At 37.2% G+C, this 20,678-nt stretch overlaps 2 protein-coding genes across 3 annotated transcripts; both read right to left on the bottom strand.

Moving 5' to 3' along the window:
* Positions 1-540: 540 nt before the first annotated feature.
* LOC311297547 (NACHT, LRR and PYD domains-containing protein 3-like) lies at positions 541-15,416 on the bottom strand. 2 transcript variants are annotated; one of them, XM_084419882.1, is made up of 10 exons: positions 15,273-15,416; positions 9,867-9,999; positions 9,446-9,532; positions 8,869-8,955; positions 8,534-8,641; positions 6,536-8,338; positions 5,285-5,455; positions 3,794-3,964; positions 2,077-2,255; positions 541-906 (listed from the first exon to the last, which is right to left on the bottom strand). In XM_084419882.1, coding segments are annotated over exons 2-10 (2,658 nt in total). In that variant the 5' UTR covers positions 9,917-9,999; positions 15,273-15,416; the 3' UTR covers positions 541-904. The 2 variants fall into 2 exon arrangements, with proteins under 2 accessions (XP_084276008.1, XP_084276009.1); XM_084419883.1 differs by having other exon boundaries at positions 9,867-9,962.
* Positions 15,417-16,253: 837 nt separating this feature from the next.
* Positions 16,254-20,431, bottom strand: LOC311297559 (uncharacterized protein). The gene is made up of 2 exons (XM_084419904.1): positions 20,200-20,431; positions 16,254-17,690 (listed from the first exon to the last, which is right to left on the bottom strand). Exons 1-2 carry the CDS (start codon positions 20,276-20,278, stop codon positions 16,543-16,545), a joined length of 1,227 nt encoding a protein of 408 aa, XP_084276030.1. The 5' UTR covers positions 20,279-20,431; the 3' UTR covers positions 16,254-16,542.
* Positions 20,432-20,678: the final 247 nt, after the last annotated feature.

Here is a 20,678-nt window from a genome sequence, read left to right as displayed (position 1 = left end):
ATTTTCTGAATAAACGCGATCGCTTTATATGATTAAAAGTTAAAGTTATATAATGATGAACAGATAAAGTTATACAATAATATTAACAGCCAAGTTGTTGAAAAGGTCGGAAATTTTAAATATATTGGATTGTTTCTGGATAATAATTTGAACTTAACTCTAAATATGGACTGTATCTATAAGAAGTCTATGCAGAGACTATATATTTTGAGGAAATTAAGTAGTTCTGATGTGAGTAAAGATGTGCTTGAAATGGTACAGATCTTGAGTGTCCTGAGATAAAGACACATTTCCATGCAAATGAAATGGACATTAAAAATATTTAATTTAATTTCAGAATTCCTGTTTCTTTGACAGAAGACAGTTCTTTTCCTATGAATATAAAGTAAGAAATTAAGCAAGAGTGTCTGTCATATCACTGCTTTTTGTTGTTGGCTTTAGAAATACTTGCCATCAAGAAGAATAAGTGTCAACATATAGCAATTAGTAGTTAATGGTGTTCAGAGGCAGGAGGAGAAAAGAAACCAGTAAAAGAATGTGAAGATTTAGGTGATGTAAACTTTAATAGATGGTCATATACAAAAATAGATAAATACTAAAAAATATTTTACAGAAATAAATGTCCAGTGAAATTATTTGCATAATCTTTGTCTCCCTCTGCTGGTAGAAAAATGTACAACATTTGTCTTTTCTGTAGTCTCAGACTTTTGAAACAATTCAAAGCTGCTATTTTCAGCACTCATTTTCATGAGCTATCACTGTAAAACAAGAAACTGGTGTGAAGTAACACACACACATGTCAGTGCGATCGCTGTGTGTCTCTGAGTCTTCAGTCTCTGTAGCGGCTCCTTATTCACCATCAGCTGATCCTGAGGAAACTGGACTGACGTCTAAATACTGAGAGTCCTACAATAAAACACAGACAGTCACATATGAGTATGAGACATTACTGCTGTCACATCACATCTGGAGATCATTTCAGGAAAAACACAGCCATAGATATTAATGAAAAACTAATAGATTAATAACTGTAAATGATAACTCACTTTATCACTTACACACACACACACACACACACACACACACACACACACACACACACACACACACACACACACACACACACACCATGTTTACATCCAACCAAATAATCCGTTAGTAATCAGATTGACGGCTCGCACTGAAAAGCCTTCAACTAAACACCTTAATCGAATGAGCTTGATCGGAATGAAATTTCGATCGGATTTGGTTTATTCTTTTTCTAATGCGATCGAGAGGACATATAAACACTTGATCAGACTGAAAACCCAAACTGGAAAGTGCTGTGCGTGTGCAATGACGTAGAATTTATGTAATGACGTATGGCGCGTACGAGCTGTTGTAGTTGTTGAATGAAGTGTCATGAATGACCAACACAATCTCACGGCTATTCGTACATATTTGTGTCATTCAAAAATTCTCCTTCCATTCATAATCTGTGAAGTGGAGCAGGACATCGTCCCACCAGTCCTTCTCTCATACTCTCATCCACAGGCTGTTTTGGGTGCAGGTATGGGTGTTTTTACTGCTTGATAAATATAAGCAGCAAGGCACAGCGGTTCATATGCTCATTGTCTCCTATTAGGACCTGACACGTAATATATAATTATTAAGTCTGCAGTTTAAAACAAACAAACAAACAATGTAGAAAAACATTATGTGCAAACAGCAATAAATATTCGTGCAGTGTGTGCATGTCAAAAACTCAATTCTGATTTGAAGCTTGTGACATATAAACGCACACATCAACACGATCATTTTATTTATCATTCATGTAAACACTATGTTTGGATTGAATTAATTAATTCCAATTGAAACAAAAGTTGTGCGTGTAAACATGTAAGAGATGAAAATATTCATATAGACCTAGCCTATTCATAGCTCATATTCACATCACAAAATTAAACTCTTATTAAAAAAGGTTTACAGAGACAAAAGTGGAGCTGAATTATTATCTTATATTCTCCAGTTACACACATATGGGACCTGTCACTGAAATTGGGTCAATTTAAAAGCTTGAAATAAAAATATACTCACAGTAGAATAGTTCCTTCAGTTTATAATGTGGATCATCCTTCAGATCAGAGAGCAACTTCACTCCTGAATCTCCTAGTTTATTCAATGACAGATCCAGATATCTCAGGTGTTCAGGGTTTGATCTCAGAGCTGAAGCCAGAGCAGCACAACCTTCATCTGTGACACCACAGTAACTCAACCTGTAGAGAACAATGACACACTCTTCACTCTCTCAGATCAGATCACATCAGTTTAGTAGTGAATCCATTATTAAAGAGAAATTTCAAACTTAAAGCACAAATTAATATGTTTGATGGATCATTAGATTGAGATCTAAAATGTCACCAAACATGATCATATTTACTGCTCAACTGATCATCTAAAGTATCATTCAATCAGGAAAAATAATCTCTTATTTGCACTATTTTAAATGTATGTCTTGTGCAAAATCTGTTATAATAAATGACACTATTCACTACATAGATTAGTTTTACTATGTTACTTAGATCTGTACTATGTAATATGTATGGAGTATCAATTAGTGCGTGTGTGCGTGTGTGTGTGATTTCATTTTACATTTGTGTGTGAAAGTGTGTATTTCAGTGTGACTCTCAGTCCTGCAGGATCATGTTACTGAGGATCAGCTCATGTGTTCAATCATTTACAGCTCAATCAGCAGCAGAAAGAGGCTGAACACTTCAAATATACTTTACATTGTGATTCATGTGTGAGTAGGGTTGCCAACTTCAGAAAAGGAAAATGCGGGACAATCGTGGTTCTTTATAGGAAAATGAGACACTCAAAATATTCGTACTGTATCACACAGTGTACGTCATTTCAGTGTCTGCAGTTAAGTATGTGTTTAAAAGGTTATCAGACATAAACACATTTGTATTGCTTAACCTATTTATGTACAATTTAATTCTAAAAAGAATTTTAATGTCATACATAAAAAAATGTCACATTACAAACAAACCATCGTTCAAAATAACAGCATTTATCTAAAATAGAAAGCTTTTTTAACATTATACACCAGGCCTACAGTTCAAAAGTTTGGGGTTAGTAAGATTTTTTTTTTTGGAAAGAAATTAAAGAAAGTAATTGCCTACTTTTATTCAGCAAGGATGCATTACATTAATCAAAAGTGACAGTAAAGACATTTATAATGTTACAAAAGCTTTCTATTTCAAATAAATCTCTTATGAACTTTATATTTATCAAAGAATCCTGGGGAAAAAATAAAATAATAATCAGAAATATTTTTTTTGAGCATATTATTCCCTCAGGTAGATTACATGTTTTCTTGCGTGGCTGGATGTTGGACTCATGAACAATAATCACGTTGTTTGCATTCGGCAAAATAGATTTGCTGAAATCAAAACGTGGGCAGTGAAATGGAATTACCGTTAGCGCGAGACGAGTCCGGCTTGAAGCGGAAGCGACCACACGGCAGAGGATTATGTTCGCAAATCAAACAATGATTTGTCTCAAAACAATGATTAAAAAAAGCTGTGATTGGATGATGACAGGTGTCAGTGATCATTCTCAAGTGTCGTGATCAGCACTGCTGCTGTTGCTGTTGTATCAGTCAGTGGTTAGATAAGCGTAGTAGGCTAGTCAAAAAACGGGACAAGGTAGGTCACGCACGGGACAAATAAATTAGGCCCAGAATACGGGACGTCCTGGCTAATACGGGACAGTTGGCAACCCTATGTGTGAGAGCCAAATATGATCTTACCTCAGTTCCTCCAGTTTAAAGTGAGGATTCTGTAGTACATCAGACAGCAGATTCACAGATTTTCCTATTTTATTCCCAGACAGACTCAGTACTCTCAGGTGTTCAGGGTTTGATCTCAGAGCTGAAGCCAGAGCAGCAAAACCTTCATCTGTGACGCCACAATCCCTCAACCTGTAGAGAACAATGACACACTCTTCACTCTCTCAGTTCAGATTAAACATCGAAAAGTTGTGTGGTAGGAACGACAGCTCTCAACCTGTGGTTAGAAGCATAGTTTCTAGTTTCATGCCATGTGGACTCAGTAAATCCTTATCTTGAGCCAAATAAGCAAGCTATTCAGTACAATCTGTATCTTTTATTTAGAATTCATACAAATGTCATTTACGTCTTTTAGTTTGTCATCATTTACGTCTTTTAAAGAGATTTAAAGCATCGTTGTTTTAAGTGTCCGCATGCGAGTACGTGCTCTAGTAGCCTACGTAAGAACGAGCCTATGATTGAATCTGGAAATAAAGCAAAATAACTGAAAAAAAGAGAAATAGTCCTCAGATGCCATGTCCGTAATTTATAGCAAAACATCTAGCATTAATTTGATCTCAAACAGATTCATTAAGTTATTACTAATTATGACTCAAACTGCATCAAATTTGGATTTATTTGGAGTGGGAGAGAGGAAGAGCCCAGGCCGCAGTGTGTGGTATGTGGCAAAGTTCTTAGCAATGAATGCATGAAACCAATTTTAGGTACAGTACATTTTAATTTAATAATTATTTAAGCTTTTATTTACCTGTATGTAAGCAGCACCATGCAGTCTTAATGTTCAAACTGTGTATTTACAATGTTTAAAGTGGCTGACATTAAAAAATGTCTTATTAGGAATAAACCTGCCTTGTTTTTGAGCTGTGCATAGCTGTAGCTGAATAGTTAGGCCTACTACGCTACTGTATTTTAATATTGGTCATTATGGTGGTACTTGGAGAGCCGAATATTTTCTGAGGTGGTACTTGGTGTAAAAAGTTTGAGAATGACTGCTCTATTCCTATACATAGGCTAGTTTTACTATGTTACTTAGATCTGTAGTATGTAATATGTATGGAGTATCAATTAGTGCGTGTGTGTGTGTGTGTGTGTGTGTGTGATTTCATTTTACATTTGTGTGTGAAAGTGTGTACTTCAGTGTGACTCTCAGTCCTGCGGTATCATGTTACTGAGGATCAGCTCATGTGTTCAATCATTTACTGTGATTTTGCCAAGTAAGACATGTTCCTGGATCAACATATTTTGTTGATCCTGGAATAACATTCCTGCCCCAAAATTTAGTCCTAACCCTATCCCTACCCCTAAACCTAACCCTACCCAAACTTTACTGTTGATCCAGGAACATGTGGTACTTGGTGAAATCACGTTCACCTGAACTCACAGCAGCAGAAAGAGGCTGAACACTTCAAATATACTTTACATTGTGATTCATGTGTGAGAGTCAAATCTTACCACAGTCTCTCCAGTTTACAGTGAGGATTCTGTAGTACATCAGACAGCAGATTCACTGATTTTCCTATTTTATTCTTAGACAGATTCAGATCTCTCAGGTGTTCAGGGTTTGATCTCAGAGCTGAAGCCAGAGCAGCAAAACCTTCATCTGTGACGCCACAATCATACAACCTGTAGAGAGATGAAAAACGAATAGCATAATTTAAACACCATCAAATAGCTTTCCAAATTTTTTTAATTCCAATATTATTTAACAATGTCAAATTCTTATCCAAGGTTCATGGTCAAATGTTTTATTTACAACATGTTTTTGCAACAGTGAGAAATGTAGCCAATCACAGACATGTTTGCTGATCTCTTGAACGCAATGGCCAATCAGAGGTGTTTCATTTAGTCAGAATCCACTCACTGTTTAAAACGCTGGAGTTTTTGTTCAGTGCTGATTTCTGCATGTTTGCAAATCCTCTCATTAACAAAAAGACATGATGCTAGTAAGATTTTCTTTATGTAGTGTAGACATCTTTATTTTTTATAATGGAACTTTGTGAGATTGTGAACTGAGATGAGTGACAGCTTTTAGTTATTGTAAAGGGAGCGCTCTTTCTAGGCTATACATAATCCATTGAATGACAGTTTTGTTTTTCTGCTGCTGAGAGAACCGATGGCCAATTACACACTGCAAAACGGCATGTCAAAATAGATACGCACAATGTAAATGCAGACTAATAGATTAACAGAAAAAGATTCATATCAATATATTTTTGATATTCCATTCCAAATATTTGTAAAAGCAATGACTTGTAAATAATCTTAAATGTCTCATTGTACAATGCTATTCTTGTTAGGGTGGAGCCGTTGCTACACATTACATCTGAACTAATTTCTGCATCTCACAAATTTCAGATACTCAGTGATTTGATTCTTCATAAAATTGGGTTTTTCAAAAGTTTTAGTGAATGTTTAATTGTCTTCATTTATTTTATGCAATTTATTTATTTAAAAAAATATATATATTTCAAATATATAAATTCCCTCTTTATGTGCAAGAACATTTAATTATTTATTCATACACAAATTTTCTGACTTTATTTGAATGTCTAAATTAATTTTTCATTGTCACGATTTGGGAAACGCATCAAAATAGTGACCACAGAACTCTAGACAACATCTGCAGCACTGAAGATTTATGAACTTTTATTTTCCTAATGTTTTAACAGTGAACTGATTGTTCTGACTGATACATGTACTTACTGAACTGATCTGGATTCTTTAATCACAGGAAGCAGCTTCTGAAGAACATTTAGTTGTTCAGTTTTATTGTCTCTTACAACAAAATCATTAAAATCAAACTCATCCAGCTTCTCCTCTGATGTCAACAACACAAAGACTACAGCTGACCACTGAGATGAAGAGAGTTTGGCTTCCTTTATTCTTCCAGATTTCAGATACTGTTGTATTTCCTCCACTAGTGAATGATCACCCAGTTCATTCAGACAGTGGAACAGATTGATGGATTTCTCTGGAGAGTCAATGGTCCTGATCTTCTTCTTGATGTACTCAACTGTTTCCTCATTGCTGTCAGATCTGCTTGTCTGTTGTATTAGTCCTTGTAGGAGAATCTGCTGAGACTCCACTGACAGACCCAGAAGGAACCGCAGGAAAAGGTCCAGATGTCCATTTTTACTCTGTAGAGCCTCATCCACAGCTCTCTGATGCAGCTCAGATAATGAAACATTTTTAAACATGAGTTGAAACCAGTCCTTAAATTTAGACCACGAACTCTGTTTAGTGATTGAGTCAAACACATTTCTGTTGTTGTTTGTACAGGAGAGATGCACATATAGAGCCGCTAGATGTTCCTGAACACTCAGATGAACAAAGCAGAAGACTTTCCCCTGATACCAGCCAAACTCCTCTCTGAAGATCTGAGTGCACAATCCTGAGTACACTGATGCTTCTGTCACATCAACTCCACACTCTCTCAGGTCTTCCTCATAGAAGATCACATTGCCTTTCACAAGCTGCTGAAAAGCCAGTTTTCCCAGTTTGAGGATCATGTCTTCATCTGTCACGTTCTTCTCATAGTCCTTCTCATGTTTGATGTTGGTCTGAAGGAGCAGGAAGTGTGTGTACATTTGAGTGAGAGTCTTGGGAATCTCTCCTCTCTCTGCTTCGCTCAACATCTTCTCCAGAACAGTGGCTGAGATCCAGCAGAACACTGGGATGTGGCACATGATGTAGAGGCTCCTTGATGACTTCAGGTGTGTGAAGATTTTATTGGCCAGACTCTGATCACTGATTCTCTTCCTGAAGTATTCCTCCTTCTGTGGATCATTGAAGCCTCGTACCTCTGTCACTCGATGGACACACTCAGAGGGGACGAGATCGGCTGCTGCTGGTCTGGAGGTGATCCAGATGAGAGCAGAGGGAAGCAGATTTCCCACAATGAGGTTCGTCAGCAGCACGTCCACTGAGGCTGATTCACTTACATCACACAACCTCACATCAGTCTGAAAATCCAGAGACAGACGACACTCGTCCAGACCATCAAAGATGAACAACACTTTATATTTGTCACTGGATATTTCCATTTCTTTAGTTTCAGGGAAAAATACATGAAGAAGATCTGAAAGACTGAGTGTTTTGTCCTGCATCAAATTGATCTCTCTGAAAGGAAGAGGAAATATGAGCTGGACATCCTGATTCTCTTTCTCTTCAGCCCAGTCCAGGATGAACTTCTGCACAGAGACTGTTTTTCCAATGCCAGCGACTCCCTTTGTCAGCACAGTTCTGATGGGTTTGTCTTGTCCAAGTAAAGGTCTAAAGATGTCATTGCATTTGATCGGTGTGTCCTCTGTTGATGCTCTCCTGGATTGTGTCTCAATCTGTCTCACCTCATGTTCATTACGGATCTCTCCACTCTCACTCTCTGTGATGTAGAGCTCTGTGTAGATCTCATTCAGGAGTGTTGGGTTTCCCTGCTGTGCTGTTCCCTCATACAGGCACTCAAACTTCTTCATCAGATTTGATCTGAACCTGCTGAGGACTTCATGGCTGTAAAATTAGAATACTACATTATTACATGAGCTAAAAATGTAAATGTACAGAGCAAAATGTCTTGTTTTCTGTATTATGAGACACTAAGCATATAATTGGGTTTATGAAATGTGTCAGTTATTAATAATGTATTTGATAAATGTGTGACAACGCACTGCAACAAAATCAACAATAAAAAGCCCTACAATTTACCTGACAGCAAAATACCTGCTTTCATTAAAGTCCTGTAGTTGATTCATAGAGTGGTCATACTTCTTACAGAGGGGTTTTGTTACGGCTGATCTTTGTGGAGGGACTGACCTGAAACATCATGAGAATCAGAGAATAGGGAATCTGACACTCTGATATTAACTTAATAATTTTGCCAACAGTTGTTAATGAACTTATTAGCAATGCAATAATAAACAAACAAACAAACAAACAATATTTTACTTTGTGGTCAATATCTGCTTGCTGCCATTTTGATGGCCATTTTGATTGTTGTTAATAACTGAATAATTTAAATGTAATATAAAGAAATGTTATACCTGAAATGTAGTGGCACACCCATAGACTCGTCACTCCTCATAGACACACAGCTGGGCTCTGGTTCAGATCTCTTCTGATGAAATGAACTATAACAGAGAGAGATTAAAGTGAATCATTTGAATTGCTTCATATTTATTTATCATTAAAAACGTATGTTATTTACATTTACACCATGTTGATACAAAACCTGTACCAAACTAAGCAATTTCATGTGTCTCTCTGCCTAATATCTAATACGAATGCCATAATAACATGAATAACTAGCATAATAAAGCATTGTAATATAAATATGACACACATCTGAGCTATGGTTCTGATCTCTTCTGCTGAAATATAACTGTAACAGAACAGATTTAAGGAATTATACCAGGAATTAATCAGGAATCAGACACTCTGATATTACCTTAATAATTTCGACAACAGTTAATGAACTTATTAACTATGCACTTGTCACAACTGTAATAAACAAACAGTATTTTACTTTGTGGTCAATTTCTGTTTGCTGTCATTTTTATGACCAGACTGCGTGTTGTTTATAACTGAATAATTTTAATTGAATATAAAGAAATGTTATACCTGAAATGTAGTGGCACACCTATAGACTCGTCACTCCTCATAGACACACAGCTGGGCTCTGGATCTGATCTCTTCTGATGAACTGAACTATAACAGAGAGAGATTAAAGTGAATCCTTTGAATTACTGTATTACTATTAGTTTATTTAAAAAAACTAAAAAAACATTTATTTACACTGTTGATACAAAAACCATAAACTGGCACAGTAAGTGCTTTCATAGATGTGTATCTCTGCCTTATATCTATAAAAACATGAATACCTAGTATATAAAACATCATAATATAAATATGACACGTCTGAGCTCTGGTCTCATTGTTTTTAATAAAATTCTCACTTACACACACACACACACACACACACACACACACAAACATGTTTTTGTGAGACTTCCAATTCTGATCTAGTGTTTATTCAAAGTACCTGCATCCTGGAGAAAACTCTTCATCTCTGGATGTCTGTGTGTCATCCATGATGAAGCTGAACAGTTGAAACAGAATATGATCTCCAACACTGACTCTGGATGGAAATGATTCAATAATTCAGCTGAAAGGATCTGAGAGTCAGAGAAACAGGATCATGTGACCCGTCGTTCACTCAAACAATGTTACTTGTATATTACACAAAGGGGAAAACCCCACAAACAAGTCAAGTCATCTTCATTTATAACTTGATAAATCATCTTCGCTTTTAACAATGTAGATTGTTCCAAAGCAGCTTTACAATGATAATAGGAAATTAAAGTAAAGTGTTTTGGCTTTATAGCAGCTCTAGAATAAAGTTATTGTCCAGCTAAAGTTAGTTTGATTGATTCACTTCCATCGCAACGATCATTAGTTATTAACTATGGCGTGCACATGCGTATTATAAGTTCAGTCTATAGGTATGTGCGTTTGAATATATGTGCGCAGGCGTGTAGTCCTTCCCTACAAATCAACCTTCAACATACTACTTGTCTGGCCTTAAAATTAATAATACAGAATTTTTATCGCTTCCACGTAGCCACGCGAACCGGAATTATCCCGACAACGCTTTATCTGTAGAGAGGTAAAGGGAGGAGAGGGAGGCCTTCACAGGGAAGAGCCTAGTTGACATTTCAGGACTGCGCTGTCGTCGTGTCCAGGCGCAGGTCCTTCATCAGATCTGGATACAGCCTGGATCCGGCGGACTGCGGTAAACCTCGGGATAAACAGAGAGACTAATATTAGCGTAGACGCCATTCTTCTTATGATGTAACGAGTACATCAGGATTTATGGGAAGTGTTCCCGGTTCCGGCTGACCTAAACTATGCAACCTAACATTGAATTATAAAAGTCTATAATGTGTATAATGTGTATCCAGATCTGATGAAGGACCTGCGCCTGGACCCGATGTCATAGCGGGGTGCTAAAGTGCCAACTAGTTTCTCCTTATGGAGGATCCCTTTACCACTCTACAGATAAAGCGTTGTCGGGAAAATTCGGTTCACGTATCTACCCCGAAGTGATAAAATTCTGTATCAAAAATGTTAAGGCCAGAAAGGTAGTTTTTTTAAGGCTTGGTTTGTAGGGAATTACAAACCTGCGCACATATATTCAAACGCGCATACCAATAGACTGAACTCGTAATACGCATGTGCACGCCATCAGCGTTCTCACAGGTTTCGCGTTTAAAGTCTGTGTAGAGTTTCCTGTTAAAACGGTGTCGTGTTAGCGGCCCCTAAGTTAATAACTAGGATCGTTGCGACAGAAGTGAATCAATCAAATTAACTTTAGCTGGAAAATAACTTTATTCAAGAACTGCTATAAAGCCAAAACAATCTCTGTTACTTTAAACTATCCTTGTATCTCTGTAAAGCCGCTTTGGAACAATCTACATTGTTAAAAGCGCTATATAAATGAAGATGACTTGACTTGACTTGACTTGACATTTGTCAATGAGAGCATATGACGTAATTTAGATATCTTTAAGATGGAAAAATGTGGTTTTACAGATACTAGACACGTGACTTTCAAATGAAAGATTGGTATCAAAGAGCACACCCAGGTTCCTAACCGACGACGAAGACTTGACAGAGCAGCCATCAAGTGTTAGACAGTATTCTAGATTATTATTACGTGAGGAAGTTTTTTGTCCAATAATTAGAATCTCTGTTTTTTCAGAATTAAGTAGTAGGAAATTACTAGTCATCCAATTTGTTATAGCACCTATACATTCGTAAGTTTCGTCAGGGCGTGAAGAAATATAGAGCTGAGTATCATCGGCATAACAGTGAAAACTAATTCCATGCTTCCTAATGATATTTCCCAAGGGTAGCATGTACAAAGTGAAAAGAAACGGTCCTAGTACTGAGCCTTGTGGTACGCCATACTGAACTTGTGATCGATGAGAGAGACATCTCTTCATTTACTGCTACAAACTGATAACGGTCAGATCAGTATGATTTAAACCATGTTAATGCAATTCCACTAATGCCAACATAATTTTCGAGTCTATTTAAAAGAATGTTGTGGTCAATAGAATCAAATGCAGCACTAAGATCGAGTAACACTAATAGAGAGATACAACCACGATCGGATAAGAGCAAATCATTTGTCACTCTAATGAGAGCAGTCTCAGTACTATGGTATGGTCTAAATCCTGACTGAAAATCCTCGCAGATATAATTTCTTTCTAAAAAGGAACATAGTTGTGAGGATACTGCCTTTTCTAGTATCTTTGACAAAAGGTAGATTCGAGATCGGCCTGTAATTGACTAATTCTGTACGATCAAGTTGCGTTTTTTGACAAGCGGTTTAATCATAGCCAGCTTAAAAGTTTTTGGTACGTATCCTAATGACAAAGATGAATTAATGATATTAAGAAGATGATCTATGACCCCTGGAAGCATCTCTTTCAGTAGCTTAGTCGGTATAGGGTCTAACATACATGTTGTCAGTTTAGATGCTTTAACGAGTTTAACAAATTCTTCCTCTCCTATAGCAATGAATGAATCATATTTTTCCTTAGGGACACTACAATGCACTGCCTGATGCGATACTGTAGTAGACGGTTGCATAGTTATAATTTTCTCCCTGATATTATCAATCTTATAAGTGAAGAAGTTAATAAAGTCATTACTGCTGTGCTGCTTGGAAACTTCTGGGCTTGAAGCTTTATTTTTCGTTAGTTTAGCCACCGTTTCAAATAAATACCTAGGGTTTTGTTTATTTTCTTCTAATAGGGTTGAAAAATAAGCAGATCTAGCAGCTTTTAAGGCCTCTCTGTATGCAATCGAGCTCTCTCTCCATGAAATGCGAAATACCTCTAGTTTTGTTTGCTTCCAGTTGCGCTCCATTTTTCTGGCTGCTCTCTTAAGGGCCAGAGTGTGCTCGCTGTACCACGGCATTGGACTATTTTCTTTAATCTTCTTTAAGCGCAACGGAGCAACTGTGTCTAAAGTGCTGGAAAAGAGAGAGTTAAAAGTTTCTGTCGCAATATCGAGTTCTTCTAAGCTATCTAGGATGCTGAGATGATGAAACTGATCAGGAAGATTATTAATAAAGTAATCTTTAGTGGCAGAAATGATAGGTCTAACATATTTGTAACACGGAGTCGGCTTTGCAGCCTTGGCTAAATGAAGTTTACACGAGACTAGATAATGATCTGAGATGTCATCGCTCTGTTGCAGAATTTCAACGGCATCAACATTGATTCCGTGTGATAATATTAGATCTAGGGTATGATTACGACAATGAGTAGGTCCTGATACATGTTGTCTAACTCCAATAGAGTTAAGAATGTCTTTAAATGCCAGTCCCAAGGCATCTTTTTCGTTATCTACATGTATATTAAAATCACCAACATTTTACGATTTTATCTGCAACTAGTACTAACTCTGATAGAAAGTCAGCAAATTCTTTGATAAAGTCTGTATGGTGCCCTGGTGGCCTCAAACGTGATTTATCATTTACACTATATATTGCTATATTAAGCACCAACACTTCAAAAGAATTATATTTGAAGCTAGACTTATTAGTAATTCTATAAATATTACTATAAATGACAGCAACACCTCCCCCTTTGCCTTTCAGACGAGGTTCGTGTTTATAACAGTAATCTTGCGGGGTGGTCTCATTTAAAGTAATGCAATCGTTTGGTTTTAGCCAGGTTTCTGTCAAACACAGCACATCTAGATTAACAATAAGTGCTTTTGAAGTAAGGGATCTAATATTCAGCAACCCAAGCTTTATCATTTGCTCATTTGTATTATATCTGTTTTTTTATTTAACATCAATTACATTTTTACCCTTAGATGGGTTTTGAAGTTTCTTGTATGTCCTAATTCGGGGAACAGACACAGTCTCTATATGATGATATCTAGGTGAAAGAGGCTCTATGTGATGTGATTTATCTGACCTTGGTGACGTGAGACAGCTAGCAGACGGTAGGTTTAGCCAGTCTGTCTGCTTCTTGACCTGAGCCCCAGATTGTCATGTTTGAGCTCTAAGACTATGTGCCATATTACTAAAGAGAAGAGCAGCACCATCCCAGGAGGGATGAATACCATCTCTTTTCAACAGGTCAGGTCTGCCCCAAAAACATTTCCAATTGTCTATGAATTCTATATTATTTTGCGGACACCACTTAGACAACCAGCCATTGAGTGAGGACAATCTACTAAGTATCTCATCACTCCTGCGAACAGGAAGGGGGCCAGAGCAAATTACAGTGCCTGACATCGTACTTGCGAGTTCACACACCTCTTTAACATTAATTTTGGTGATCTCCGACTGGTGGAGTCGAACATCATTTGTGCCGACGTGAATAATAGAGAATACAAGAATTTACGATTAGCATTAGCCAGCACTTTTAAATTTGCTTTGATGTCAGGCGCTCTGGCTCCCGGCAAACATGTGACTATGGTGGCTGGTGTCTCTATTTTCACGTTCCGTGTAATAGAATCGCCAATAACTAGGGCACATTCAATAGGATTCACAGTGGGTGTTTCACTGAGTGGGGAGAATCTATTTGAAGTTGTAATCTGAACAGAAGAGCGGTGTTTTGTCCCGCGACTACAGCGTCTCACCGTCACCCAATTGCCCTGCTGCACGGGCTCTACTTCAGCCTGAACCGAACAATGTAAAGAGTTCACTAAGCTAGTCGCATCCAAAGCAGTATCTAAAGCCCTTGCACTCTTACAATTAACCTCGATTAAAGCTTGGATGCGTGTCTCTAGTTCTGAAATCTTCTCCGATAGCTTTACTATCTCCATGCATTTACATGTAAATCCTGTGCTATATATGTTGCATGAGGTGCAAGTAACAATAAGAGGAGAAGATGACATGACTTACCGTGTTTGTTGACTGATCCTACTCACCTAAGTTGTTTGATGGACTCGTAAAAATAAATGAATAAATAAAGAGCGCACAGATGGCACGCTAACAGGCTAGTGAATTACTAGCGTGTTGTGCTAGCAATAACGATTTAGATTGAAGCTAGCGATGTCAGGTTAATGTGTGATGTTGAGTAAGTTATATTTAGCAGTATAAAACAACAAGGATTGATAGTAAAAAATTATTCAAAACAGAAAGATATACGAAGCTTTCAGACGCACACCAACGCAACAGCTGTAGCAGGAGCAACGAGGCAGACAGCAATTAAACCAACACGAAACCAATTAAACCAGGTTAATTTGAATTACCAAAAAACAAAAATGATCAAATACATGTCAAAGAACTATTTACGTCCTTTGTAAATATATATATATATATATATATATATATATATATATATATATATATATATATATATATATATATATTAATGCGGAAGTCACATGTAAAGCGTCTCAAGACCTTAACACTCACCTTGATCAACATTGATTACATATCGATTAAAAAACCTCCTCCATCCATTCTTTCAAGTAGCCACATACATGTACATTCACGGCTTAGTTTTTATTAAGGTTATTATAAACCTTTGATACTCCGTATATAATCGATTCTGGTTGTTTTAGACGCGCGGTAGTACATGTGTAATATTTTTTGTGGAGTTTGGACTTTGCACACAAGATATAAATGAGCCACACCTAACAAATATGTGAACTGTGTGAACTGTCAGCTGTTGCTGAGATATGATGAGAATCTGAACTTCTTGCCACACTGATCACAGCTGAATGGTTTTTCATGACAGCGCAGATGAAGATTTATCCTCTGCAAAACTCTTTCCACACTGAGGGCAGGTGAAGGTCTTTATTTACTTCAGTGTTTCAGAGCTCACACTCAAAGCACATGATCCTGAACTTTTTGTTTTGTTTTGTTTTTTCGCATTAACTTTTTCTTAAATGATAATGGGAATTATGCCTATGACTTCGGCTTCTTTCTGAGTGCTGTGGGGCTTAATGCAGCATTTCTGTTTGAACATTTTCACAGGTGGCTTTTTATTTTTATCTCGTTTATTATTGTTTTGCTAAGGCTCTGTACTTTAATTTTCTTTGGGGGGGGGGGGGGGGGGTATCTTTGACTATCTTTGGTTAATCTTTAGACTAGTTATCTTTGCAGCAGTTTTCAAGACTCACCTTTGTCACTTTGATTAATCATAATACTGACATTACTTTAAAAAGATTTACTCATCCCAGACAGGTCTTCTCACTTTCTATCTTTCTTCAATTTGATAAATATATGTTTTTGAAACCCCATTACTTTGTCTCCTCAAAAAAGATGAACGATTTCAATCTTTACTTAGCTCATCTTTTTGTTCATTTGTTTTAAGTTTGGAAGTTTTCACTTCACATCAATCATTATTTATCAGACTAAAATAAAGTTTTAAAATTGTCAGTGCACAGATTTCTCACAGATTATTTATGTATTTCTTCGTTCACATCTTAACATCAAGGCTTTTCAATTAAAGTAAATTGTAGAATAAACGGAAGAATAAAAATACATAAATGTTAGAATAAAGTAATGCAATACTTCTGCCACTCCCCAAAATGATAGAAAACCATCTCTACAAATCTTGACATTTAATAGCAACTGTATTTGAACAATAACGTAAAAACAACTTTATTTGAACAATAGAGTGAAAACTCAACTTTTTCAAACAATAACTTAAAAACATTTGCGTTCTCAGAATCTCAGATTATTTACTTGAGCAATGATAGCGACCCGATGTTTGCGGCTCCTCACCACTATGAATACGTGAGTGTTTGTTTAAGTGGCTTTTTTGTGTGAAACTCCTTCCACACTGCGAGCAGCTGAACAGTTTTTCTCCCGTGTGAATTCTTTGGTGATTTGTCAAATGACTCGCTGCTATAAAGCTCTTCCCGCACTCGAAACACATGTGATCCCGTACAGCATCATGTACTTTTTGGTGCTGTTTCAAATTGTCCGGTCGTGAAAAACTCTTTCCACACAAAGAGCACTTATGAAGCTTCTCATCCGTATGAACCATCAAGTGGCTTTTTAGAATTGATGATGATGTAAATTTCTTCCCACACTGATCACAATGATATGGTTTTTCTCCAGAGTGACGACGCATATGATAGCGGAGACCTGACAACTGTATGAAGCTCTTCCCACACTGATGACACGTGTGCGGCTTCTCTCCAGTGTGAATCCTCATGTGTTTGTTTAGGTGGACTTTCTCTTTGAATCCATATCCACACTGAGTGCATGTGAACGGTCTTTCTTCAGAGTGACTTTTCAGATGCTTTTTGAGACGTTCAAGTGTGATGAAGGTCTTGCCGCACTCCACACAATCATGAGTTTTCACAGAATGGATCTTCTGGTGCTTTTTGCAATTGGCCAGCCGTGAAAAACTCTTTCCACACACTGGACACAAGTACGGCCTCTCAACTGCGTGAACTGTCAGGTGTTTGTTGAGATATGATGAGGATCTGAACTTCTTGTCACACTGATCACAGCTGAATGGTTTTTCATGACAGCGCTGATGACGACTGAGATTAATCTTTTGTGAAAAACTCTTTCCACACTGAAGACATGCGTGAGGTTTCTCTCCAGTGTGGATTCTTATGTGTCTGTTAAGGTGGCCTTTTAGCATGAAACTCTTTCCACACTGAGGACACGTGTGAAGCTTCTCGCCAGTATGAATTAGTTGGTGCTTTTTAAAGCTTCCTTTTATTGTGAAATTCTTTCCACACTCAGTGCAAGTGAAAGACTTGTTGGTCTTTGTAGTTCTTCTGCTTTGTGATAAATTCTTTTTCGTGACATTATCATGGTTCTTCACTTCATTCAGCTCTTGACTTTGCTCTTGGACGTCCATTTGTTCTAAAATAAACACATAGGTATTTAGATTCAGTTAAAAAGATCAAGAGAAAGCAACAGAGGTCAAGTATGTGTTTGACTCTGATATTCTCAATGATATTTACATGGGTACAGATTCGGGAGATTCCATAATTTTAGTCATGTTAGATTTGTCTCCTGCTTTTGATACTGTCGACCATATGATTCTCGTTTCTCGGATTGAGTCTTGCGTTAGCCTAGGGGCGCAAGGTTTTAAGCTGGTTCAAATTTTTTTTAACTAATAGACGTTTCTCCTCTTCCCCCCGAAATTTATCTTGCGGTGTGCCTCAGGGTTCTGTCTTAGCTCCTGTCCTATTCTCCCTACATCTTCTTCCTCTGGGTTCTATTTTTAGGAAACACAATGTCTCATTTTACTGTTATGCTGATGACATGCAGATTTATGCCTTTGTCTAGGAAAAATAAGAGTGCTCTAGACAGTTTGACAGCATGTCTTGAGGAGGTAAAAGCTTGGCTTGCCAAGAATTTCCTATTTTTGAACTCGGACAAAACAGAAGTTATTGTTTTTGACCCCTCAGAAACCAGGCCAAGACATGATCTTGACCTTGGATCTCTAGATCTATTTATCTCTCCACAAGTATGGGATTTAGGTGTGATGTTAGATAGTTCCCTCAAATTCGATAAGCAAATTAGTGCTGTCATTGGATCTAGCTTTTTTCTATCTTCGCTCTCTAGCGAAAATCAAATCTAATCTTCCCAAGCGCTCGTTGGAGACTACGATCCATGCTCTTCTTACCTCGCGCCTGGACTATTGCAACTCCCTTTTTTTTGGTGTATCAAAGTCCCAAACGGCAACGATTCCTGATGGGAAAGAGGAAATTTGACCATGCCACGCCCCTTTTGAGATCCCTTCATTGGCTACCGATAAATTCCAGAACTGAATATAAAATTTTAATACTGGTGTATAAATCTTTAAATGATTTAGCACCTTCTTATCTGTCTGACTTACTCCATTTATATTCTCCCACTAGAAGTCTTAGATCTGAAACGAAACTTCTCCTTCAGATACCTAGAACCCGGCTAAAATCAAGGGGAAACAGAGTTTGTGAAGTGGCTGGCCCCACACTGTGGAACAAGCTCCCACTTTATATTAGATCGACTTCCTCTCTGTCTGAGTTCAAGTCATGTCTCAAAACTTATTCTCTGTTGCTTTTAGCTTGTAATGATTGTTCTGTTTTAACCTGTGTATATTATTATTTGTGTAACTAATTTCTATTAGCTCTATTTTCTATGTACAGCACTTTGGTCGGCCAGTGGACATTTTTAAAATGTGCTCTATAAATAAACTGAACTGAACTTGTGAGCATCAAGTATCAGGTCTGCCATTCCCTTGTTAATACAACCAAATCTGGATATCAACTGCGATACAACGGTAACCTGTGAACCAGAACTACAGACAGGACAATAACATCAACACTGTAAACATAAAATGCCCAGAACTTTCCATTGCAGCCAAGACTTTTCATTTTAGAGCATCACTAATCATTTAGATGTATTGTCTGTATTATTTAATCATTCCTATATGCATTGAATGAAAGGTTTGCTCACTGCTCTGTTTTTAACTCACACCTTGGACTTGTTCAGACAGTATGCTAGTCAAAAAAAGAAAAATAAGTTAAATATATTTTTGATAGACCTCAGTGGTCTGGTCATTCAGTCAGTGTGTGGACTGGACAGCATCTGGAGTCTGTGGCTTCTGTTGGTGTGGTGTGAAATAATGTGTGTCTAAAAGCACCAGATCTGGAAAAATTTAAATATGTCAGAAACACATAGTATTTTATTAGGTTATTATATTATACATTAGTAGCACTTGTATGTTTACTTGGATAAATGCATGTGCTAAATAATAATAATTAATATTATTTTATTTATATTAATATTATTGTATGCTCCACATTTGTGTTCTAAAAAGTTTTAATAAATAAATGATGGACTATAAACTGCATATAGTTAGTCCACAATTGTAAGGCAGAATGATTTAAATCGTTGGATGATAAAGATAAATAGGTAGATATAGCTCAATCTAATGTTAAGTGTAAACAGGCCAGTTCTGAAGGAAAATTTGACTCTCATTTATTTTTCATGTAAGTAAGAGACTCTTTAAAATCCCATAAATGTTATCAACTATTATTTAAAAAAAAAAAAAAAAAAAAAAAAAAAAAGATTGTGCAAATATGGTTGTTCAAAAACAAATATTTTATTAAAATGCATATTTTAGTCTTTGCGCTCAGTTAGTTGCTTACTAGTTTCATAATAGTAACTTACTATTATGAAACTTTTGCGAAATGGAAATATTTGCATGACTTTAATTTAATACTATTTACAAAATATAGAGTAAAATATAAGTTATGCTGTGTGAAAAGCCTCTCAAGGGCAAGGCATAAAACACTATACTGGTCCGTATATCAGACGTGAGAACACAGAGTGGCATGTGAATGTGATATTGCGAAATTCACCATCCGAACAGAAAATGTACCTGCATTTGGCGTCTCTGTTTTTTGTAAGTCAAACATCTCCTTCCTATCTCTGTCCGCCATCCGTCGACGAAGCTCCATAATTCAAACTCTTGAGACAGCCTCATCAGCGACACGACCATTTTCAGCTTGAACTGGTCAAACTCTCAGCACTGCACTCGTGCTGCGTTGGGGGCGTGGCTACATGCATCACCCCCGCCCACAACTACTCTCATTGGCTCGGTCATCTTTCACTCATATGTGCTCGTAGGTCGTAGCCATAGATATACATAATAAAGGATGTCTCGTCCGCGCTGCTGGCCAATTGAGGTCGACGTCAGCACTAGTGATGGGCAGATCGAGGCTCCGTGAACCAATGAAACTATTGAACCAAATGGGCCATATTGTTTCGAGGCTTCGAATCAATCCGACACCCGTCTCAACGGTGACACCTAGTGGTCACTTGCAGGTGTTGATCTGAAACAACCTTGACGAGCCATTA

The sequence above is a fragment of the Rutilus rutilus genome (genome assembly GCF_951802725.1).
Source record: "Rutilus rutilus genome assembly, chromosome: 9".
Lineage (NCBI taxonomy): Eukaryota > Metazoa > Chordata > Actinopteri > Cypriniformes > Leuciscidae > Rutilus > Rutilus rutilus.
This window is presented reverse-complemented; position numbering and strand designations above follow the sequence as displayed.